This window comes from Hemitrygon akajei, chromosome 5 (genome assembly GCF_048418815.1).
Source record: "Hemitrygon akajei chromosome 5, sHemAka1.3, whole genome shotgun sequence".
Lineage (NCBI taxonomy): Eukaryota > Metazoa > Chordata > Chondrichthyes > Myliobatiformes > Dasyatidae > Hemitrygon > Hemitrygon akajei.
The window spans coordinates 114587763-114612069 of NC_133128.1; the positions used below are offsets into that span (position 1 = coordinate 114587763).

General features: G+C 45.4%; 1 protein-coding gene across 5 annotated transcripts in view; it reads right to left on the minus strand.

Annotated features, from left to right (window-relative positions):
* The window catches only part of LOC140728069 (anion exchange protein 3-like), a 222127-nt gene that overhangs the window by 54470 nt on the left and 143350 nt on the right, over window positions 1-24307 (minus strand). For all 5 annotated transcript variants that reach the window (XM_073046232.1, XM_073046233.1, XM_073046228.1 and 2 more), the window contains exons 16-22: window positions 20126-20320; window positions 18101-18289; window positions 15015-15104; window positions 13858-14024; window positions 7624-7877; window positions 5581-5750; window positions 3492-3665 (exon numbers count right to left, since the gene is read on the minus strand). In XM_073046232.1, coding sequence (XP_072902333.1) covers window positions 3492-3665; window positions 5581-5750; window positions 7624-7877; window positions 13858-14024; window positions 15015-15104; window positions 18101-18289; window positions 20126-20320 — 1239 coding nt within the window. The remainder of the gene's footprint in view (window positions 1-3491; window positions 3666-5580; window positions 5751-7623; window positions 7878-13857; window positions 14025-15014; window positions 15105-18100; window positions 18290-20125; window positions 20321-24307) is intronic.

The window sequence follows — 24307 nt, forward strand, 5'->3', positions numbered from 1 at the left end:
CTGCGACCTGGCACCCGCAGGAGCACCAGACCACTACCCTGAACACTCCACGGTGACTATGAACCCCGTACCCACCGATGTATATACCCACGAGACACCGCGCACACCAAGCCCTACACAGACTCCTCACGACACTCCCATACCGGGCGCCATGCACACGCATGAGGGATCACTGACGCCTAACGGGCTGACACCTCAAGTCAGGCCGGAGCCAGCACAACCACCGTCACCAGTGCAATCACCACCGGTGCTACGTAGATTGCAGCGACAGATTCGACCGCCTGATAGACTTAACCTGTAAATATACTTGTAAGAAACTTCGCCCCGTGGGGAATCTCTTTTAAAACAAAGGGGGGGGGGTGAATGTTGTAAACTATGTATACCTGTCTGGACACCCTCCTCTGCTGACTGCTCCTGTGGCTCCTCCCACAGACCCCTGTATAAAGGCGATTAGAGGCACTGCTCCTCCCTCAGTCTCCAAGATGCCATGCTCCCTTTTGCTGCTAATAAAAGCCTATCGTTCACCTCCTGTCTCCGAGAGTTATTGATGGTGCATCAGACAGATTGACAGAGAGGCCTTGAGTCTGGTTTGGGGTGTAAAATGTTTCAACCAGTGCTTATATGGGAAAGAGTTTTCCCTCATTACAGGTTATCAACCACGAGTGTCCATTTCAATCCACAGAGGATGTTCCACTAACAGCAGCAGCACGAATGCTGAGATGGTCTCTGTTTCTTGAAGGACACAATAACAAGATCGAATTCGAGAGGACAACTAATGACGGAAATGCTGGTGGATTGACCCGTTTACCCTTGGAAAAGGAAATACCTGAAAAATTTACAAAAGAGGACACTCCTCTTGACGTACTCTCCCTAACGCAAATCGAAAGTCTCCCTATTACAGCAGAGATGATCCAAAGGGAAAGCAGAAAAGACCCCACACTGTCTCAGGTCTACATGGGCACTCAAAATGGCTGGATTGTGCAGCTGCAATTCCAGTTCCCCCATTTTTATCAGTACTGGGGTGAATTTGTCCTTCACAGGGGGTTATCTTATGTGGGGTTTGAGAGTTCTTGCATCATCCAAACTGAAAGCTAAAGTGTTGAAGGAACTACACACTGGTCACCTAGGCATAGTCACAATGAAAGCATTGTCTAGCAGTCTGGGATTGATTAGCAGATCGAGCAGCTTTGTCCCAAAGCATTGTCTAGCAGTCTGGGATTGATTAGCAGATCGAGCAGCTTTGTCCCAAAGCATTGTCTAGCGGTCTGGGATTGATTAGCAGATCGAGCAGCTTTGTCCCAAAGCATTGTCTAGCAGTCTGGGATTGATTAGCAGATCGAGCAGCTTTGTCCCAAAGCATTGTCTAGCAGTCTGGGATTGATTAGCAGATCGAGCAGCTTTGTCCCAAAGCATTGTCTAGCGGTCTGGGATAGATTAGCAGATCGAGCAGCTTTGTCCCAAAGCATTGTCTAGCGGTCTGGGATAGATTAGCAGATCGAGCAGCTTTGTCCCAAAGCATTGTCTAGCGGTCTGGGATAGATTAGCAGATCGAGCAGCTTTGTCCCAAAGCATTGTCTAGCGGTCTGGGATAGATTAGCAGATCGAGCAGCTTTGTCCCAAAGCATTGTCTAGCGGTCTGGGATAGATTAGCAGATCGAGCAGCTTTGTCCCAAAGCATTGTCTAGCGGTCTGGGATAGATTAGCAGATCGAGCAGCTTTGTCCCAAAGCATTGTCTAGCGGTCTGGGATAGATTAGCAGATCGAGCAGCTTTGTCCCAAAGCATTGTCTAGCGGTCTGGGATAGATTAGCAGATCGAGCAGCTTTGTCCCAAAGCATTGTCTAGCGGTCTGGGATAGATTAGCAGATCGAGCAGCTTTGTCCCAAAGCATTGTCTAGCGGTCTGGGATAGATTAGCAGATCGAGCAGCTTTGTCCCAAAGCATTGTCTAGCGGTCTGGGATAGATTAGCAGATCGAGCAGCTTTGTCCCAAAGCATTGTCTAGCGGTCTGGGATAGATTAGCAGATCGAGCAGCTTTGTCCCAAAGCATTGTCTAGCGGTCTGGGATAGATTAGCAGATCGAGCAGCTTTGTCCCAAAGCATTGTCTAGCGGTCTGGGATAGATTAGCAGATCGAGCAGCTTTGTCCCAAAGCATTGTCTAGCGGTCTGGGATAGATTAGCAGATCGAGCAGCTTTGTCCCAAAGCATTGTCTAGCGGTCTGGGATTGATTAGCAGATCGAGCAGCTTTGTCCCAAAGCATTGTCTAGCGGTCTGGGATAGATTAGCAGATCGAGCAGCTTTGTCCCAAAGCATTGTCTAGCGGTCTGGGATTGATTAGCAGATCGAGCAGCTTTGTCCCAAAGCATTGTCTAGCGGTCTGGGATAGATTAGCAGATCGAGCAGCTTTGTCCCAAAGCATTGTCTAGCGGTCTGGGATAGATTAGCAGATCGAGCAGCTTTGCCATGCATGGTTCAGAATGCCAGCACATCCAAAAGATGCGAAGAGCAGCACCTCTCCATCCCCGGGAATGTCCCTGGCAGAGGATTCATGTTGTCTTTGCCAGACCATTTACAGGCAGAAATTTATTAGTAGTAGTGGATGCAGTTACAAAGTGGGCAGAAGTGTTTCCAATAGCTTCCACTGCAGCCTCACACACCAATGATGTGTTGAGAATCTCTTCTCAAGGACTGGTGTTTCAGTCAGTGACAATGGACCACAGTTTACTACAGAACAGTTTTAGTCATTTCTGAAAATGAACGGAATAAGGCATATTACATCTGCACTGTACCACCCAGCTACAAATGTCTTGGTGGAAAATTTTGTCTTAATGCCTAAAGAACACACTGTGAGCAAAGTCAGCAGAACACTGAATCAGAAGCTCACCAATGCCCTCCTTGCATATCGCAATACAGCACACTCCACAACCAACAACTCACCTGTTCCTGGCTTGTCCCTTGGCTCGTGGTCGGATCTCCTCAAACCAAATCTAAGAAGGAGTATGCTGGACAAACAGCTGAGACAAATTGAGGGCTCCTCCTACAAGGAGGTTCAATGTTTCACTCCTGGACAAGCAGTTCTGGCAAGGGACTACAGAGATGATTAAAAGTGGGTACTTGAAAATATTAAGGACAGAACTGCACCACTGCCCTACACAGTGGACAGTTGAGATAGTGCCTGATGTCATCTGGAGACAACACATCATCAGCTGAGGAGATCAAAGGAGAAGAAAGGTGTCCAGAGATGTTAGAACCACTTCCTATACTCCCAGGCTCAACTCCTGCAACCACCCCAGAACCTGGGATTGTTTCACAGCCACAAGTCTCACCTGCTAAGCAGACTGACCTCACTTATCAGGAAAGACATTATTACACAAGGGTAAGAAATCCTCCACAGCAATTAAATTGCCTGTTCCTGTGCAATATTACTCTATGTCCTCCTTGCACACAAACAAGAAGATTTGTTGCAACAGCATCTATTATTCCCACTCACCGCCAGCAATTCTCGTTCTTGGAATATCTTCGGAAGTAGGTAGCGGCGTGTGGGCACAGTCAAGATGAGGAAAAATGGGAAGGCCAAGGAGATAATGGTGCACTTGATGACCCAGAGGATGATGATGCATACTATCTGGATACTGGTGAAGAGGTGCATTCTCCAAGTCCTCACCTGGAGTCAAACAGGAGGTGAGATCAAATTAGCTTTATCTCTCACATCAAAACGTCCAGTCAAATGCATTGTTTGTGTCTGAGGATGTGCTGGGAGCGGCCCACATCCAGCACCAACACAGCACACACAGCTTACAAACACCGATCATTTAGTCCTTGGAGAGTGGGAGAAGACCGAAGCACCCAGAGGAGCTGTGGGGGGGGGGGGGGGGACTTTGGGGTTCTCATGTTTATCTGTCGTTCATTCTTTGGGGGCACCTCTCTGTTTTCGTGGATGGTTGTGAAGAAAAAGCATTTCAGGATGTATATTGTATACATTTCTCTGACATTAAATTGAACCTTTGAACTTTTGAAACACACACGGTGATGGGGGAGAAATATAAACTCCTGCCAGGCAGTGAGAGAATTGAACCCTGACTGATTTTACAGCAGGTGCTGTAAAGCGTTGTGTTAGATGCTACATTATACCATTCCATCCCATCATCATTCTATGGCCATGATCTTTCTAATTCTAATTCAAGACTGTGTTTTCACAGATTAAGACTAGCTGTATTCCTCACACATACATCAAAACATACAGTGAACTGTGTTGTTTGCTTCAAATCAAATCAGTGACGATTGTGCTGGGCAGCCCACAATCATTGTCACACTTCTGGCGCCAACATAGCATGCACAGGATTTTACCAACTCTAACCCATACATCTTTGGGAGGAAACTGGAGCACACAGAGGAAACCCACATGGTCACGAGAGAATATACAAACTCGTTACAGACAGAGGTGGAAATTGAACCCTGATCTTACAGCTGGTGCTGTAAGGCATTGCATTAGCTGCTATGCTATTGTACTGCCCTTCTGTGCTCTCTCTCCAGAGGTGTTTTGATGCAAAAGACAGTATATTGGTGTAGGTTGTTGGAGTCATGGTGATGTAGTTATACAGTACAGTGCTGGCTATTTGGCCCAACACATCCATGCTGACCAAGATGCCAAACTGAGCTAGTTCTATTTGTCAGAGTTTGGCCCATATCCTCAGACTGTGCTGGTCATTGACACAAGTGACACTTTTCACTCTTATGTTTTGATGTTTCTATGTACGTGTGACAAATAATGCTAATCTTTGAATCTTTAAAATATAGAACATACACTCAGTGGCCACTTTATTAGATACACCTAGACAATGACTTGTTAATGCAATTATTTAATCAGCCAATTGTGTGGCAGCAACTCAATACATAAAATCACGCAGACACAGTCAAGAGGTTCAGTTGTCGTTCAGACCAAACATCAGCGTGCAGAAGAAATGTGATCTAAGTGACTTTGACCGTGGTGTCAGATGGGGTGATTTGACTATCTCAGAAACCACTGGTCTCCTGGGATTTTCACCACAATAGTTTCTACAGAGAATGGTGTGAAAAACAAAAACACACCCAGTCACACCCTGTGGGCAAAGTGCCTTGTTATGAGAAAGGTCAGAGGAGAATGTCCAGACTGGTTCAAACTGACAGGAAGGTGACATTAACCACACGTTACAGTGGTGTGCAGAAGAGCATCTCTGAATGCACAACACATTCAAACTCAAAGTGGATGGGCTACGGCAGAGGAAGACCACAAATAAACACTCGTGGCCACTTTATACAGATGTGAAGATAGAGCTGTGAATTAGACTGAGAAAGTGCAGAGTCATAGAATGACTATGGGATGTAATGGGACCATTTGACCTTTTGAGTCTATACTGGCTCAATGTTTTAGCAACCCGTCCCATCCAACTGTCTGCTCTGTCCCCAGAGCCCTACGAGTTCTTTTTGTTCAGACACTGACTCAGCTCTCTTTATGAATTTGCCTCCAGTCCTCCCGCACCTCCCCATGCTGTCCAACTCTATGATGCTTGACGGAGTGGGAACTGGGGAAGGACACTCACCTTGGTGACGTAGACGTGGTCCGGGTGGAACTTGGCCGGGATAAACATCAGCAGCAGTCGCTCATACAGCTGGGTTCCCGTCAGCGATGTCAGCCCCATGTACAGGAAGATCCCAAACAGAACTGCCATGGGGATCATCCGTAGCACAGTGCCCATGACCACCGACAGTCCTGGTGGGAAGAAGGGAGATGCACATGACATCATTAAGGGGCGCAACCACACCTCCACAAGACCCCACCCCAACATCCCACCCCCTTCAGTCACATCAGTCTCCCCCCCTCCATAGGCTGGCCCATCTCCTCTGGAAGAGTGAGAGATGGTGAGGGAAAATGAAGGTGGTCACAATGAAGTATCAGAATGGGGACAGACTGGGGGCTGGGATCTAAAGTAGATACCATGTAGATATTACAGCCAAGGAAGCTTGCCAACGCCTCTACTTTCCCAGGAGGCTAAAGAAATTCATCAGGCCCCTGTTGACACACAACAATTTTTATTGATCCACCACAGAAAGCATTCTGTCAGATTGTATCTCAGCTTAGTACGGTAACTGCTCTGCCCGTGACCACAAGAAACTGCAGAGAGTTGTGGACACAGCTCAGCACATCACAGGAACTGGCCTCCCCTCCATGGACTCTGTCTATATTTCTCACTAACTCGATAAGCATCCAGCATAATCCGACATCCTGGAATTTCTCTCTCTTCCCCCCCCCCCCCCCATCAGATAGAAGATACAAAAGCCTGAAAGCACATACCATCAGGCTCAAGGACAGTTTCTACCCCTCTGTTATATGACTCTGAATAGTCCCTGGGCACGATAAAATGGACACTTTACCTCACAATCTACCTCATTATAACCTTGCACTTTGTTCTCTGCCTGCACTGCACTTCCTCTGTAACTGTTTATTCTGCATTCTGTCATTGTTTTCCCTTGTACTGTCTCAATCTGTTATTGAAATTACACGCTTGATCTCTCAATCTACCTTGTTATGGTCCTGCACTTTTTCTGTAACTATAACTGAGAAGTGCTCTGCTGTTCTGTGTTGCTGTGCACTCTGTTATTGCTTTTCCCTGTACTACCTGGATATACTGAAGTGATGAGCTGATCTGTAGGGATTGGGGCTAGTACTGGAATTGCTTTATTATTTTCACATGTGCCGAGATACAGTGAAAAACTTGTCTTGCTTTCTGTTTACAAGATCAAATCATTACACAGGGCATTGAACCAGAACAAGTTAAAACAGTCACCGATGCAGAATAAAGTGTGACAGTTACAAAGAAGTGAGGTGCAGATAAACAAGAAAGTGCAGGATTATAACGTGTTAGGTTATGAAGTCAAGAGTCCTCCTTATCATACAAGGGGACCGTTGAAGAGTCTGATAACAGTGGGGTAGAATTGCTCCTTGAGCCTGGTGGGACGTGCTTTCAGGTTTTTGTATCTTCTGCCCAGTGGGAGAGTGGAGAAGAGAGAATGTCTGGGGTGGGTGGGGTCTTTGATCATGCTGGCTGCCTTACTGAGGCAGCGACCAATATAGACAGAGTCCATGGAGGGGAAGCTGGTTCCTGTGATGTGCTGAGCTGTGTCCAGAACTCTCTGAAATTTCGTGTGGTCACAGGTAGAGTGGTTGTCATACCAAGCTGTGCTGCATCTGGATAGGATGCTTTCTAGAACACAGAGCACAGGATATTACAGCACAATCAAGCTCTTTGGCCCATGATCATTCTAACTCTTCCCTCCTATATACCCTTCCAGTTTTCAATCATCCACGTACCTATTTAAGAGTCCCCTTATGTATCTGCCTTTACCACTATCCCTGGCAGGACGTTCCACACACCCATCACTCTCTGTGTAAAAAAACTTTCTAAGGTACATTAAAAAATAAAATTTTTCACTGTACCTCAGTACATGAGGTAATAATAATCCACTAATGATCTCCATTAATACAAATAACCCTTCCCCAATATCCCCATGCACAGGTGATACCTCCATGAACAAACAGCTTGACTCAGCACATGAGGGAGGACGGACCCTTGGGTGTGACTCACCCACGAGCAATGCCACCAGCATCCCAGTGATCCGCTGCTCTTTCACCTCCTTGATCTTGATCTTCTCTCCCGGAGCAGTGCTCTTGCTCATGACAGTCAGGGCATTGACGTGGGCGATGCTGCGTACAGTGGCTGCCGTCTGCCAGGGAAGACCGAAGATGCCACAGACACCGCCCCCCATGCCGATGAGGAGCAGGTCCAGGTGGAATCCGGAGCCTTTAACCAGGCGCCGTTCCTTCTTGCTGACAATAAGTCTGTGGAGTGGGAAAGAGGAGGGCTTGAATCTAACAGGGTATTAGGGGAAAGGAGGCCCCTCTGTTGACCAATCTTCCCCCACATTTTCCCCATCTCCTGCCCCTCCATTCCACCCAACCACCAATGACCTTACCCAACGTTATTTCCACCTCCTCTCTCACCCCACTAGGTGTAATTGTGTGATCACCTGAGAGGAATGTTCTCCATAGGCAGGGGCTCCCAACCTTTTTTAAGCCAATGAGCCTTACCATTAACCATGGACCACGGGTTGGAAACTCTTGTCCTAAGGGGTTATTCCTTTAATGGAGAACACCCGTACATGATTTTGTTTATCATGGGGACACTGTTACATGGGTAGCCAACACATAGTCCTTGACAGAATGGAGTCATGGTCCAGTGGCATGCAAGGCTAAATATACAATTAATGGTAGGACTCAAAACATGTACAGAAGGATATTGGCGTCCACAGAGTCCATATAAGAACCTCCCTTGAAGAACAGAGATGAAGAGATATTTCTTTAGCCAGAGGGTGGTGAATCTGTGGAATTCATTGCCACAAACGGCTGTGGAGGCCAAGTCATTGGGTATATTTAAAGTGGAGGTTGATAGGTTCTTGATTAGTAAGGGAATCAAAGGTTACGGGGAGAGGGCAGGAAAGTGGGCTTGAGAGGGATAATAAATCAGCCAAGATCGAATGGCAGAGCAGACTCAATGGGCTGAATGGCCTAATTCTGCTCTGTTTTCATATGGTCTTGTGTACGTATCTCCTGAAAGTTGGCATGCAAGTAGATAGTGTGGTAAAGAAGGCATGTGGCATGCTTGCCTTCGTTAGTCGGGGCATTGAGTATAAAAGTCGGAAAGTCACTTTGCAGCCTTATAAAACTCTAGTCAGGCCACATCTGGAGTATTACATTCAATTCTGGTCGCCTCATTAAAGGAAGATGGCTGCAGAAGAGGTTTACCTGGATGCTGCATGGATTAGAGGGCACGTCAGCATGTGTGGGTGGGAGGGACGAAATGGGCTTTTTTGACTGTTGTTTGTTGCTTATCGTGTTCTGTGTTGATCTGCTGAGCATTGTGGGCATGGTATGTTGGCGCTGGAATGTGCGGCGACACTGTCCGGCTGCTCTCAGCACATCCCGAGGTTGTACAGGTTGTTAATGCAAATGACACATTTCACTGTATGCTTTGATGTACGTGTAATAACTAAACTTGTACCTGAATCTGAAGTGGTGTAAGGAGAGGTGGAAGAAACGTGGATGGTTTTCTGTGGAGTGTTGGTGGCTGAGGGGAGACCTGAGAGAGGTTTATAAAATTATGAGAGGCATGTACAGTCAGGATCTTTTCCCCAGGATACAAATGCCAAGTGCTAGAGGGCATTTAAGCTGAGAGGGGGAAAGTAAAAAGGAGATGTAGCGACAAGTTTTTTTAATGTCCTTGTATGGAAACCTCAATACACAGGAACACAAGAGGCTACAAAGTGGTGACCTCAGCCAGTCAAATCATGGGTGGACATTTACAAGAGGCAATTTCTTTCCTTTTCACATTATATGTCAATGATTTGGATGATGCCATTGATGGCTCTGTGGCTAAGTTCAAAGTTCAAGAGTTCAAAGTACTTTTTATTATCGAAGTATGTATACTTTATACAACGAGATTTGTTTCTGGATGATACAAAGATGGGTGGAAGGGCAGGTGGTGTTGGGGAAGTAGGGAGTTTGCAGGACTTAGATTGGGAGAATGGGCAAAGAAGTGCAGATGGAGTATAGTGTAGGGAGGTGTATAGACATGCACTTTGGTAGAAGGAATAAAGGTGTAGGCCATTCTGTAAACAGGGAGAAAATTCAAAAATCAGAGGTGCAAAGGGATTTTGGAGTCCTTGTGCAGGATTCCCTAAAGTTTAATTTGCAGGTTGAGTCAGAGGGAATGCAATGTTAGAATTCATTTTGAGAGGACTAGAATATAAAAGCAAGGATGTAATGCTGAGGCTTTATAAGGCACTGGTCAGACCACACTTGGAGTATTGTGAGCAGTTTGGGCCCTTTCTCTGAAAAAGGAGAGGCTGACTTTGGACAGAGCCCAGAGGAGGTTCACGAGAATGGTTTTGGTAACAAAAGGGTTAATGTATGATAAGCAGTTGATGGCTCTGGGCCTGTACTTACTGGAGTTTAGAAGAATAAGTGGGGATCTCATTGAAACCTATGGAATATTGAAAAGCCCAGCTGGAGGAGAGGACAGAGAAAGGGTATTTCCGATAGTGAGTGAGTCTAGGACAGAGGGTACAGCCTCAGAATAGGAGGTGGCCCTGGAAATTGCGAATGCATTGGTAATCATTTTCCAATGTTCCTTAGATTCAGGATCAGTTCCTGAGGATTGGAGAATGGCTAATGTTATCCCACTTTTTAAGAAAGGAGGGAGGGAGAAAATAGAGAACTATCGACCTGTCAGCCTGACATCGGTGGTGGGGAAGATGCTAGAGACCATTATTGAGGATGAAATAGTGGCATATCTAGATAGCAGTGATAGGATTGGGCCGAGCCAGCATGGATTTCCCAAGGGTAAATCATGCTTGACTAATCTGTTGGAGTTTTTCAAGGATGTAACCAGGAAGTTAGATGGGGGAGATCCAGTGGATGTAGTGTACCTTGATTTTCAGAAGGCATTTGATAAGGTCCCACATAGGAGATTGGTGGGTAAAATCAAAGCTCAGGGCATCGGGGGGAAGACATTGACATGGATAGAAAACTGGTTGGCAGATAGAATGCAAAGGGTAGCGGTGAATGGGTGTTTCTCGGAATGGCAGGTGGTGACTAGTGGGGTGCCACAGGGCTCGGTATTGGGACCACAACTGTTTACAATTTACGTCAACGATTTGGATGAAGGCATTGAAAATAACATCAGCAAATTTGCTGATGATACTAAGCTGGGTGGCAGTGTGACATATGATGAGGATGTTAGGAGAATTCAGGGTGACTTGGATAGGCTGGGTGAGTGGGCAGATACTTGGCAGATGGCGTTTAATGTGAATAAGTGTGAGGTTATCCACTTTGGGAGTAAGAACAGGAAGGCAGATTATTATCTGAACGGGGTAGAGTTAGGTAAGGGAGAAATACAAAGAGATCTAGGAGTCCTTGTTCATCAGTCACTGAAGGTGAATGAGCAAGTGCAGCAGGCAGTGAAGAAGCCTAATGGAAAGTTGGCCTTTATTACAAAGGGAATTGAGTACAAGAGCAAGGAAATTCTCTTGCATTTGTACAGAGCCCTGATGAGACCACACCTGGAGTATTGTGTACAGTTTTGGTCTCCAGGGTTAAGGAAGGACATTCTGGCTGTAGAGGAAGTGCAGCGTAGATTCACGAGGTTAATTCCTGGGATGTCTGGACTGTCTTACGCAGAGAGGTTAGAGAGTCTGGGCTTGTACACGCTGGAATTAAGGAGCTTGAGAGGGGATCTGATTGTAACATATAAGATTATTAAGGGATTGGAAAAGATAGAGGCAGGAAATATGTTCCAGATGCTGGGAGAGTCCAGTACCAGAGGGCATGGTTTGAGAATAAGGGGTAGGTCATTTAGGACAGATTTAAGGAAAAACTTCTTCTCCCAGAGAGTTGTGGGGGTCTGGAATGCACTGCCTCGGAAGGTAGTGGAGGCCAATTCTCTGGATGCTTTCAAGAAGGAGCTAGATAGGTATCTTATGGATAGGGGAATCAAGGGATATGGGGACAAGGCAGGAACTGGGTATTGATAATAGTTGATCAGCCATGATCTCAAAATGGCGGTGCAGGCTCGAAGGGCCGAATGGTCTACTTCTGCACCTATTGTCTATTGTCTATTGTCTAATAGAGGGATATTCATTTAGGACAGCAATGAGGAGGAATTTCTTTCAGCAGAGGGTGGTGAATCTATGGAATTCATTGCCACAGATGGCTGTGAAGGCCAAGTTAATGAGTAAATTTAAAGTGGAGGTTGATGGTTATTGATCCTGCTAGTAAGGAAGCAGTACAGGAGCCTGAAGACCTATACATCAAGGTTCAACAACAGCTTCTTCCCCACTGCCATCAGGTTCTCAAACTGACCTGAAAAACGTTAACACTACCTTGGACTATGTTTCTTTTTCTTTCCCACAACTTGAATTAGAGTCATTATCAATCACAAACAGCTGAAAATCTGCAATGCTGGAAATCCAAGCAACACACACACAAAGTGCTGGAGGAATTCCGAAGGCCAGGCAACATCTTATGGACAAGATGTTTCAAGCCCCAAACAGTCCTTCCTGGTGAGGCGACACTTCACCTGTGAATCTGTTGGGGTTATATACAGTGTCCAGTGCTGCCACTGTGGCCTCCTGTATATCAGTGAGACCTGACGTAGATTGGGAGACTGCTTCACCAAACATCTATGCTCCATCCGCCCAAACATGCAGGATCTCCCAGTGGCCACCCATTTTAATTCCACTTCCCATTCCAATATGTCAATTCATAGCCTCCTCTAGTGTCATGATGAGGTCACACTCAGGTTGGAGGAACAACACCTTATATACCGGCTGGGTAGCTTCCAACCTGATGGCATGAACATTGACTTCTCAAACTTATGGCAATGCCACCCCCCTTCACCATTCCCCATTTCCCTTTTCCCTCTCTCATCTTATCTCCTTGCTCGTCCATCACCTCCCTCTGGTGCTCCTCCCCAGTTTTCTTTCTTCCATGGCCTTCTGTCCTCCTGTCAGATTCCCCCTTCTCCAGCCCTGTATCTCTTTCACCAATCAACTTCCCAACTCTTTACTACACTCCTCCGGTTTCACCTATCACCCTATGTTTCTCTTTCACCCCCTCCCCACCTTTTAATTCTACGCCTCTCCTTTTTCTCTCCAGTCCTGCCGAAGGGTTTTGGGCCAAAACGTCGACTGTTTTCTCTTTTCTACAGATGCTGCCTGGCCAGCTGAGTTCCTCCAGCATTTTGTGTGTGTTACTAGTATCATTATGTTTATTTTGTCGTGCAAGTTATGAATAATTTATGTTAATTTAGGACTAGGTTAGGGATGGCACAATAGTGTTGTGATTAGCGCATTGCTTTACATCGCCAGCAATCACCAATCAGGGTTCAATTCCACTGCTGTCTGTAAGGAGTTTGAACATTCTCCATGTGACTGCGTGGGTTTCCTCCGGGTGCTCTGGTTTCCTCCCACAGTCCAAAGACGTACACGTTAGGGTTCGTAAGAAGCATTTCACTATAGGCTTCAAAATTTCGATGTACATGTGAAAAATAAACTTTAAAAATCTTTGAACTTTTCACATCTTTAGCTGTCATTAATAGACATGGTACTCTCTGGAAAATATCTCATGGCAGGAAAGGAGACGCACAGTGTCTCAATGTGTCACCTGCAGTTTTCCAAATGATTAACTGCTTTAAATGTAATTATTCTTGTCAAGTAGGAGTCATGTACGGGTGAGGGTTAATAAGTTGTGTGCATTCTGTTTAGGCGCCAGAAGTATGGTGAGACTTGTGGGCTGCCCCCAGCTCATCCTCAGGCTGTGTTGGTCATTGATGTAAATGACATATTTCACTGTATGTTTCAATGTTCATATGACAAATAAAGCTAATCTAATCTTTAATCCTTAAAGTTTAACTTATGCTTGTAAAGTACTGCCCTGCTAATTGCCATGGCATTTATACACTGAATATGCAGGCAAGAGAATACAGAGAGTGGAGGGCTCAGTCAGTTCCATCGTGAATACAACTCTCTCCACCAGTCAGGACAAGAGGCGATGCCTCACAAAGGTGGACGTCCATCATCACGGACTCCTGCGATCCAGACTATGCCCACTTCGCAATGTGGCCTTCAGGGAGGAGGTACAGGAGCCTGGACTATTAGACTGTGGCAGGCATCACCAGCACCCTGGATTCTCTCCCAGAATGCCCTGTGAGAGCACGGGTAGTAGGGGTAGATGAGGGTGGGGGAGGAGATTTGTTTGTACTCACGTGGTAATATTGGTCTCCATGAAGATGAGGATGAAGAGAAGCAGGGCAGGAATCACTGAGCCAAAGATCATCCACAGAGGGAAGCTGTTGTCCTTGCCTAGGGGGTGAATGAACCAGCTCCGCTTGCTGGGAGAGGTAACCGAGAAGTGCAGAGGCACGTTCAGCTTCTGTGGAGTGAGAGACAATCCCGGTCGTCAGAGAAGAGGCTGGAGGCCATTTTGAGCAACACACATCACACAAAACGCCAGAGAAAAGTGCAGGTGCTTCTGGAGGTGCTGTAGATAGTCTAGAAGATTGCTGTAGGTTACAGTGGAACATTGATTGGATGCAGAGCTGGGCTGAAAAGTAGGAGATGTTCAATCTGGAAAAGTGTGAAGTGATTCACTTTGGAAGATCAAAGTTGAAGGCTAGGTCAATGGCAGCGTGGGGGAACAGAGGGATCTTGGAGTCCATGTCCAAAGTCGCTGCGCCAGTTGATATGCTGGTTAAGAAGGCATATGGAGTGTTGGCTTTCATTAGTCAGGGGACTGAGTTCAAGAGGTGCGAGACAATATTGTAGCTCTATAAAACTCTGGTTAGACCACACTTGGAATACTGTGTTCCGTTTCGGTCGCCTCATTATAGGAAGGATGAGGAAGCTTTAGAGAGGGCGCAGAGCAGATTTACCAAGATGCTGCCTGGATCAGAGAGCATGTCCTATGAGGAAAAGCTGAGTGAGCTAGGATTTTCCTCTTTGGAGTGAAGGAGGATGAGAGGTGATTGTATAGAGATGGAAAGATGATAAGAGGCAATTATTGAGTAGACAGTCAGCAACTTTTTTTCCAGAGTAGGAAAGGCTAATATGAGAGAGCATAATTTTAAGATGATTGGAGGAAACTATAAGGGGGATTTCAGAGTAGGTTTTTACAGAGCGGTAGGTGTGTGGGAAGTCCTACCAGGGTTGATGATAGAGGCAGTTTAAGGACACTTAAGAGTCTCAGATAGGCATACAAATGAGAGAAAAATGGAGGGCTATGTGGGAGGGAAAGGCTGGAATGATCTTGGAGTAGGTTAAAAGGGAAGCATAACACAGTGGGCCTGTACTGTGCTGTTTTGTTCTATTTTCTAATAATACTCGAACGAGTTGTTAACACAGAGTTTGACTTGTACCCCTTTACCTCAGTGTAGGTGTCAGTGACCGAGATGTCCACAATTAACACCAGCAAGATGGCAATGGGAATTCCAAAGTCTCCAATAACCCGTCGCACCTGTAAGAGAGAAAAAGTCGTCTCTAGACTGCCAGAGATCTACAGATCTTCACTGCTGTAGGCAGTTCCAATTGGGTCAGGACACATGGCTCCATCCTTATCACCATCTCAGGCTGACCCTTGGCTCCTAACCAATGCTTCCACTTGCACCATTGTCAACACAGACTCTGTCTCAACCCCTCTGCTGGTGGAATCCTAGCATGTTTCAGTAAATGTGAGCTCATCTGAAAGAGAGCTGGCCAACGCACATCTATACTCACATAGAGAGCATCCTAACGTGCTGCATCACAGTTTGGTACAGAAGTTGCTCTACAGCAGACAGGATTGCTCTACAATGGGTAGTCAAAATTGCTCAATGCATCACCGGCACCAGCCTACCTACCTTGAGGGACATTTATATACAGAAAAGTGCCAGAAAAAGGCCAGTAACATCATGAAGGATCCCACCCACCCAGCTCATGGACTGTTAGTCCCACTCCTACCAGCGAGGAAGCTACGTAGCATTCATGACAGAACCACCAGACTCAAAAACAATTATTTTCCCCAAGGCTGATCAACACCGACTCCCCCCATACCCCCCAGCACCACTACTTTATCATTTTCTCTCAGAGTCGTCTGATGTACAGACACTGCTGTGCCTAGTGTTACTTTGTGGACACACAATCTATCTATACAAGTTATCTTATATATTTAAATTTATTGTGTTTCTTTGTCTTCTTGTGTTTTGTTTTTGTGCTGCATCAGATCTGGAGTAACAATTATTTTGTTCTCCTTTAAACTTGTGTACTGGAAATGACATTACACAATCTTGAGTCTAACAGCCTGTACATGGTCATGGCATGTCATATTTGGATGCATCACAGCTTGGTACAGCTGCTGTTCTGCTTGTGACGTATCTGGGGAACACACACACAAAATGCTGGAGGAACTCAGGTCAGGCAGCATCTGTGGAGAGGAATAAACTGTCAGTGTTTCAGGCCAGGAGCCTGCATGAGACCACAGGAAACTGCAGAGAGTTGTGGACACTGCTCAGCGCATCACGGAAACCAGTCTTCCCTCCATGAACTCGGTCTACACTTCTCACTGCCTCAGTAAAGCTGCCAACATAATCAATGACCCTACCGATCCTGGATATTCCCTCTTATCCCCTTCCCATTGGGCAGATGTTACAAAAGATGAAAGACTGTACCACCAGGCTCAAAAACCCTTCTGTTAGAAGACTATTGAACAGTCCCAAATATGTAAAGATGGACTCTTGACCTCATATTCCCCCTCATTATGAGCATGCGGCCTTTTGATGACCTGCACTGCACATTCTCTGCAATTATAGCACTTTATTCTGCAATCTGTTATTGTTTTCCAGAATACGCTGATGTGATGAAATGCCCTGTATGAAGTCAAGACAAGGTTTTTCATTGCACATTGGTTCATGACACAGTAATAACCCAATCACAATCATTGCAGGCTCTGCCCTCATATGCCTGAGGGAGGGGGATGCAGTAAAAAGCTGAGGGCACTGGGTAGCATCCAACCTGGCAGCATGAACATTGATTTCTCTAACTCCCATTAATTTCTCATTCATCCTTCTCTCTTTCTCTACTCCCCATTCTGGTTCCACTCTCACCCCTTCTAGTAGTAAAAGCCAGTTTTTTTGGTCTCGGCCCAAAACGTCGACAGCGCTTCTCCCTATCGATGTTGCCTGGCCTGCTGTGTTCTACCAGCATTTTGTGTGTGTTGTTTTTTCCAGTTTTGTACTGTTGCCAAAATCAAGCCGTTTCTCTCTTTTAAAGATCTCGAGAAAGTCATCCATGCCCTTATATCCTCCTGCTTGGACTATTCCAACTCCCTGTATACTGAGATTAGTCAGTCATCTGTGTCCTGCCTGCAACTGGTCCAGAACGCTGCATCCAGGCTCCTGACAGGTGCCCGGAAGAGGGACCATATTACTCCTATCCTGGCCTCTCTCCACTGGCTATCAGTACAGTTTAGAATTGATTTTAACGTTCTCCTGTTTGTTTATAAAGCCCTAAATGGGCTGGTCCCCTCCTGTATCGCAGACCTTCTAACCCCTTATTCTATTTCCAGGTCCCTCAGGTCGGCTGACTTGGGGCTCCTGGCTGTCCCGCGATCTAACTTTAAGCTCAGGGGTGACCGTGCCTTTGCTGTTGCAGCCCCCAGACTGTGGAACAGCATTCCCCTCCCCATCAGATCTGCCCCCTCCATCGACTCTTTTAAGTCCAGGCTCAAAACTTACTTTTATTCACTAGCGTTTGAATCTTGCTGATGTGGCTGATTTTGGCTCGTGCCTAGGCTTGTGTGTTGTTTATTTTGTGCCAATGAGCTGTGTGCCTTGTTGTTCATATCTGTTTCTTGTATTTGTGATTTTAGCTACCTGTTATGGTTTGTACAGCATTTTGGTCAACATGGGCTGTTTTTAAATGTGCTTTATAAATAAATTTGACTTGACTTGACTTCTCTTCACCTGCCCATCAGCTCCTTCTGGTTCTCCTCCTCCTCCTTTTCTTCAATGGTTTACTCTTCCATTAGATTGCTCCTTCTTCAGCCCTTTACCTCTTCCACCTATTCCCTCCCAGCTTCTCACCCTCCGTCCCCCACCAGCCACCCTTCCTCCTCACCTGGTCTCACTTATCACCTGTCAACTTGTCCTCCTCCCCCTTCCCCCACTTTATTCTGGCTTCTGACCCAGTCCTGAAACACTGACTTTCCTTTCCATAGATGTTGCCTGAGTTCCTGTAGCATTTTGTTTGTGTTACTTCTAGCAGCATCACATCCTCTTTCCCCATCTTCTTATTCTGGACTCTTGCCCCTTCCTTTCCAATCCTGATGAAGGGTCTTGGCCCAAAATGTCATCATTTTATTCCTCTGCCTTAAGTTCTGAGTTCCTCCAGCACATTGTGAGTTGGTCCCCGTGTATCTCTGTTTGCAACAAGGAGAGGAAGAGAGGGAGGGGCAGAGTTATCCCTTGCCATACTTACACTTCCCCCGAGAAAGCGGCTGTTCCTGAACTTCCTCAGGAAGTAGGCGATGAAGAAGGTGCTGACCATCAGGACCAGAGATAGGAGGGCTGTGTTGGGTTGCATCTGCACCATCATATCCTTCGTATAGTTTGCCTTTGTCTCTGTGTTGGGAGGGTAGGTCTTGAGAAGTGGATGTTCTGAGAAGACCTGGAAACAGGAAGAAGGTAAGTCGCCAACTAAGACCTTTTGATCTGAAACACAACATAGAGGTCTTTAGATCCCTCCCACTTGTGCTCATCCTACTTACCCTACCCACTACTCAGAGCCTCAGAATGTCTTGTTTTCCTGTTATTTCTTCAATTCCTTTTTTTGATTTTTTTAGGCAACTCATTCCAATGAAAACGCATAGATTCATAGAATGATACAACATAGAAGCAAGCTCCTTTGGTACAACTCGTCCATGCTGTCCAAGATGCCTTTCTGAGCTGGTCCAATTTACCCAGTGCTTGGCCCCTATATCTGTATAGTGTTCCTATCCATGAACCTGTTCAAAATTCTTATAAGTATTGTTATTGTCCCAACTACTGCCTCTGGTAAGCTCACTCCATAAATCTACACCCACTGTGTGAAAAAGTTGCCCATCGGATCTCTTTTATATCTTTCCCATCTCCACCTTAAACCAATACCCTCTTGCTTTAGACTCCCTGACCCTGGGAAAAGATTGTTACTATCTCTGTATCTATCTCCCTCATAATCTTTTGAGGATCAAGTTCAAGAACAGCTTAGCACTGTAGTGTAGCTGGTGGAGTCACACTTACAGTGCGAGCTCTAAGATCAGGGTTCAGTTTCTGCCACTCTCTGCAAGGAGTTTGGATGCTCTCTCTGTGACTCTGTGAGTTTCCTCTGGGTGCTCCAGTTTCCTCCCACATACTTAGAGTTAGTGGGTTGTGGGCATGCCATGTTGGTGCTGGAAGCCGACACATGCAGCTGCCCCCAGCACATCGTTAGTTGTTCACGCAAACTGTATGTTTCGATGTTTCGCTGTAATGTGATAAATAAAGCTAATCTTTTTAATCTTTTGTTTAAAACCTACTGTTCTATGTGTAGAAAAGTTACTCCTCAGCTCCCTTTTAAATGTTTCCCCCTCTCCACCTGAAACCTACCTTGGGGAAAAGATTTTAACTATCTCCCTGCCTATGTCCCTCACGATTTTATAAATCTTTATAAGATCAAGTTCAGGAACAGCTGCTTCCCTTCAACCAGTTGGTTCTTGATCCACCCAGCATAATCCTAATTACCACCTCAGAATGGCAACACTATCACCACTTTGATCTAAAATGGACATTTTAATTTGTTCTAATTGTTTTCTTTCTTGTAAAATTTGTGCGTAATTTATGTTTTCCTGTGACATATTTCCTTTTCCCTCAATGCACTATTGTAATGAAATATTCTGTGTAGACAGTATGCAAGTCTGTACATCATTAACCGCGACAATACAGTATGAACTAATTTCCCAATTTACCCTTGGTGATTGTGTTGCCTCAGTTAAATTTCCCTTAACTATCTCTGCTCTGAGGAAACTCCCCTTTCTACAGATATCTGTAGACCATATGACATAGGAGCAGATTAGGTCATTCAGCCCTTCAAGTCTGCTCCTCCATTCTATCATGGTTGATTTATTATCCCTCCAAATCTCATTCTCCTCTCTTCTCCCTCTAACTTATGACACTCTTACTAATCAACAACCTAACAACCTCTGCTGTCTGCATTGCAATGAATTCCACAGATTCACCACCCTCTGGCTAAAGAAATTCCTCCTCATCTCTGTTCTAGATGGACATCCTTGCATTCTGAGGCTCCGCCCTCTGGTCCTAGACTTCCCACCATGGGAAACATTCTCTGCATATCCACTTTACTTAGGTCTTTCAATATTCAACTCTCATTCCCAATTCCATTCCAGTAATTTCCCCTCTAAGTCCATGTCACCCAGCAGTGTGGTGTTGGTGAATAGGCGAGTGTGGCAGAGACTTGGTGAGCACTTACCATGCTGAGATTTTTCAGGGTCTCATAGATGAAGATGGCAGAGATGAGGAAGGCGAAGACCTCCTGGGTGAAGGGGGAGATGTATCGAACCAGCAAACTGCCCTCAAAGGCCACTGCGATGAGCACAATGAACATGAGCCAAAACCCGATCCATACGCGGCCAGTGAGATAGTCGATGTTCCGGTTCTTGCTAAACTGGTGGCAGAGTTGGGTTGGAGATTGGTGGGGAAGGGGAGGGTGGTTCAGATAATGGGAGGAAAGGGGAGACAAGAGTTAACATTTAACTTGCTGGCTGCCTGACAGCTCCTCTGTGAACTAGTAAGACTATAAGTCCATAAAACATAGGAGCAGAATTAGGTCATTTGGCCCATTAAGACTGCTCTGACATTCCATCATGACTGATTTATTGTCCCTCTCAAACCCAAGAATTGATCATCCCCACTTTAAATATACCCAGTGACTTGGTCTCCACAGCTGTGTGTAACAGAGTCATTATCCTTTGGCTAAAGAAATTCCTCTTCATCTCTGCTCTAAATGAATGTCCTTGTATTCTGAGGCTGTGCTCTCCGGTCCCAGACTCTCCCACTATAAGAAACATCCTTTCCAGGTCAAACTCTATCTAGGCCTTTTAATATTAGATTGGCTTCAATGAAATCTTCCCTCCCTGATTCTTTTAATCTCCAGTGAGTACAGGTCCAGAGCTATCAAATGTGCATGACGCATCAAGGGCTCAAAAGGAGACTAAAGAAATTCAGCATGATCTCATTGGCCCTTGCCAATTTTTATTGATGTACCACAGAAAGCATCCCATCTGGATGCACCACAGCTTAGTATGACAACTGTTCCACCTGTGATCACCATATCGCAGAAACCAGACTTCCCTTAATGGAGTCTGTCTATATTTCTCATAGCTTGATTGTTAAAGACCTTTACCTACCCACCCCAGACATTCTCTCTTCTCCCCTCTCCCATAGGTAGAAGATACAAAAGCCTAAAAGCACGTATCTCCAGGCTCAAGGACAGCTTCTATCCCATTGTGATAAGACTATTGAATGCTTCCTTAGTATGACCCCACATTTTACTTTATGACCTTGCACCTTATTGTCTACCTGTGCTGCACTTTGTAGTTGTAACACTTTATACTGCATTCTGGTTCCTCTCTTACCCCTTTCTCTTTTCACCTGCCCATCCCTCGGTTCCCCTCTGCCTTCCCTTTTTCCCATGGTCCAATTGCAATTTGCCTATCACTACAATAGGTCAAAGGCAGCTGCAATCTCAGTGGCTCTCCACACGGCTTTAGGTCACCTGGACAACACAAACACCTACGTCAGGATGCTGTTCATCGACTACAGCTCAGCATTTAACACCATCATTCCCACAATCCTGATTGAGAAGTTGCAGAACCTGGGCCTCTGTACCTCCCTCTGCAATTGGATCCCCAACTTCCTAACTGGAAGACCACAATCTGTGTGGATTGGTGATAACGTATCCTCCTTGCCGATGATCAACAGTGGCGCACCTCAGGGGTGTGTGCTTAGCCCACTGCTCTACTCTCTATATACACATGACTGTGTGGCTAGGCGTAGCTCAAATGCCATCTACAAATTTGCTGATGATACGACCATTGTTGGTAGAATCTCAGGTGATGACGAGAAGGCATACAGGAGTGAGATATGCCAACTAGTGGAGTGATGCCACAGCAACAACCTGGCACTCAACTTCAGTAAGACAAAAGAGCTGATTGTGGACTTCAGGAAGGATAAGATGAAAGAGCACATATCAATCCTCATAGAGGGATCAGAAGTGGAGAGAGTGAGCAGTTTCAAGTTCCTGGGTGTCAAGATCTCTGAGGATCTAACCTGGTCCCAACATATCAATGTAGTCATAAAGAAGGCAAGACAGCAGCTATACTTTATTAGGAGTTAGATGAGATTTTAAATGTCAACAAATACGAAAACTTCTATAGTTGTACCGTGGAGAGCATTCTGACAGGCTGCATCACTGTCTGGTATGGAGGGGCTACTGCACAGGACCGAAAGAAGCTGCAGAAGGTTGTAAATCTAGTCATTTCCATCTTGGGCACTAGCCTACAAAGTACCCAGGACATCTTTAGGGAGCGGTGTCTCAGAAAGGCAGTGTCCATTATTAAGGACCTCCAGCACCCAGAGCATGCCCTTTTCTCAGTTACCATCAGGTAGGAGGTACAGAAGCCTGAAGGCACACCCTCAGCGATTCAGGAACAGCTTCTTCCCCTCTGCCATCCAATTCCTAAATGGACATTGAAGCTTTGGACACTACCTCACTTTTTTAATACACAGTATTTCTGTTTTTGCACATTTTTAAATCTATTCAGTATCTGTAATTGATTTACTTGTTTATTTATTATTATATTTTATTTTATTTATTATTTTTTCTCTCTCTGCTAGATTATGTATTGTGTTGAACTGCTGCTGCTAAGTTAGCAAATTTCACATCACATGCCAATGATAATAAACCTGATTCTGATTCTACTCTCTCCTATTAGATTCCTTCTTCTTCAGCCCTTTACCTTTTCCACCTATCCCCTCCCAGCTTAATCCCTCTGCTTCACCCACCCATTGTCCCCCTCACCTGGTCTCCTTTATCACCTGCCAGTTGGTACGTCCCTTTCCCCCACCTCCTTATTCTGCTTTCTTTCCCCTTCCTGATGAAGGGTCTCAGCCCAAAAAGGTCAATTGTTTGTTCCCCTCCAAAGACGCTGCCTGGTCTGCTGAGTTCCTCCAGCATATTATGTGCGATGCTCTGGATTTCCAGCATCTGCAGAATCTCGTGTTTATGATTCTGCATTCCATTATTGCTTTACATTGTTCTACTGCCAATGCACTGTTGTTCTGTATGAATAGTATGCAAGACAAGCTTTTCCCTGTACGTTAGTACATGTGACAATATTAAACTGATTTACCAGACACGTCTTCTGCTAAACACCACCCACTCATCATCAACAACTCTACAGTTAGCGTCGTTTCAACATTCAGGTTCCTGAGCATCATTGTTTCGTAGAACCTCATGCGGGAGAATAATATCTTCTTCATTAACAAAAGATTCAGCAGAGGATGTATTTCTTGTGACAGTTGGTAAAATTCCATCTTCCCCAGAGCATACATGTGTAATTCTACACTGCTATCATAGAGAGCATCCTCACATCCGCCATTACCGTCTGGTTCGGTGCAGCATCCTCTCACAGTATACAGAAACTACAGTCAATTGTCAGGTCAGCAGCTGCAGTCAACCATCACTGCAGGACTTGTATGTGTCCAGGACAAAGTAGTGGACAGTAAAAATCATTGTGGACACTACCCACCCTGCAAACTGCCTTTTCCAAAAGCTCCCTTGTGGAAAGCGATAAAGGGCTATTTAAACAAAACCACGCCATCTTAAATGTTTCTTCTCCCTGGCAGATAATCTGATCAACCACTCTGGTTAGCCACCCCACCCCCTCTATCTGCTACCCCCATCACGGCACTGAAAACACCTTCAACCACTTTTTATAATGCTGAACACAAGAGATTCTGTAGATGCTGAAAATCCGGAGGACTACACACAAAATGCTGGAGAAATTCAGCCGATCAGGCAGCATCTATGGAAATGAAAAAACAGCTGACTTTTCAGGCAGAGACCCTTCATCAGCACTCATAATACTTATGATGCTGTTTATGTTGTAAATACATGCTGGGATTGATGTATTTATGCACATCTTATTCCATATACTTTAACCTCTAACTTTTTTATACATTTCTTTATAATTGTTGAATAACCATATAACCATATAACAGTTAACCCCTGCTTTATCCATGCTAGAATCTTTCCTGTACTACCAAGGGCACATGGCTTGTTTAGCAGCTTCATGTGTGGCACCTTAGAACCATATAACAATTACAGCATGGAAACAGGCCATCTCGGCCCTTCTAGTCTATGCCGACGCTTACACTCACCTAGTCCCACTGGCCCGCACTCAGCCCATAACCCTCCATTCCTTTCCTGTCCATATACCTATCCAATTTTACTTTAAGTGACAATATCGAACCTGCCTCTACCACTTCTACTGTAAACTCATTCCACACAGCTACCACTCTCTGAGTAAAGAAATTCCCCCTCGTGTTACCCTTAAACTTTTGCCCCCTAACTCTCAACTCATGTCCTCTT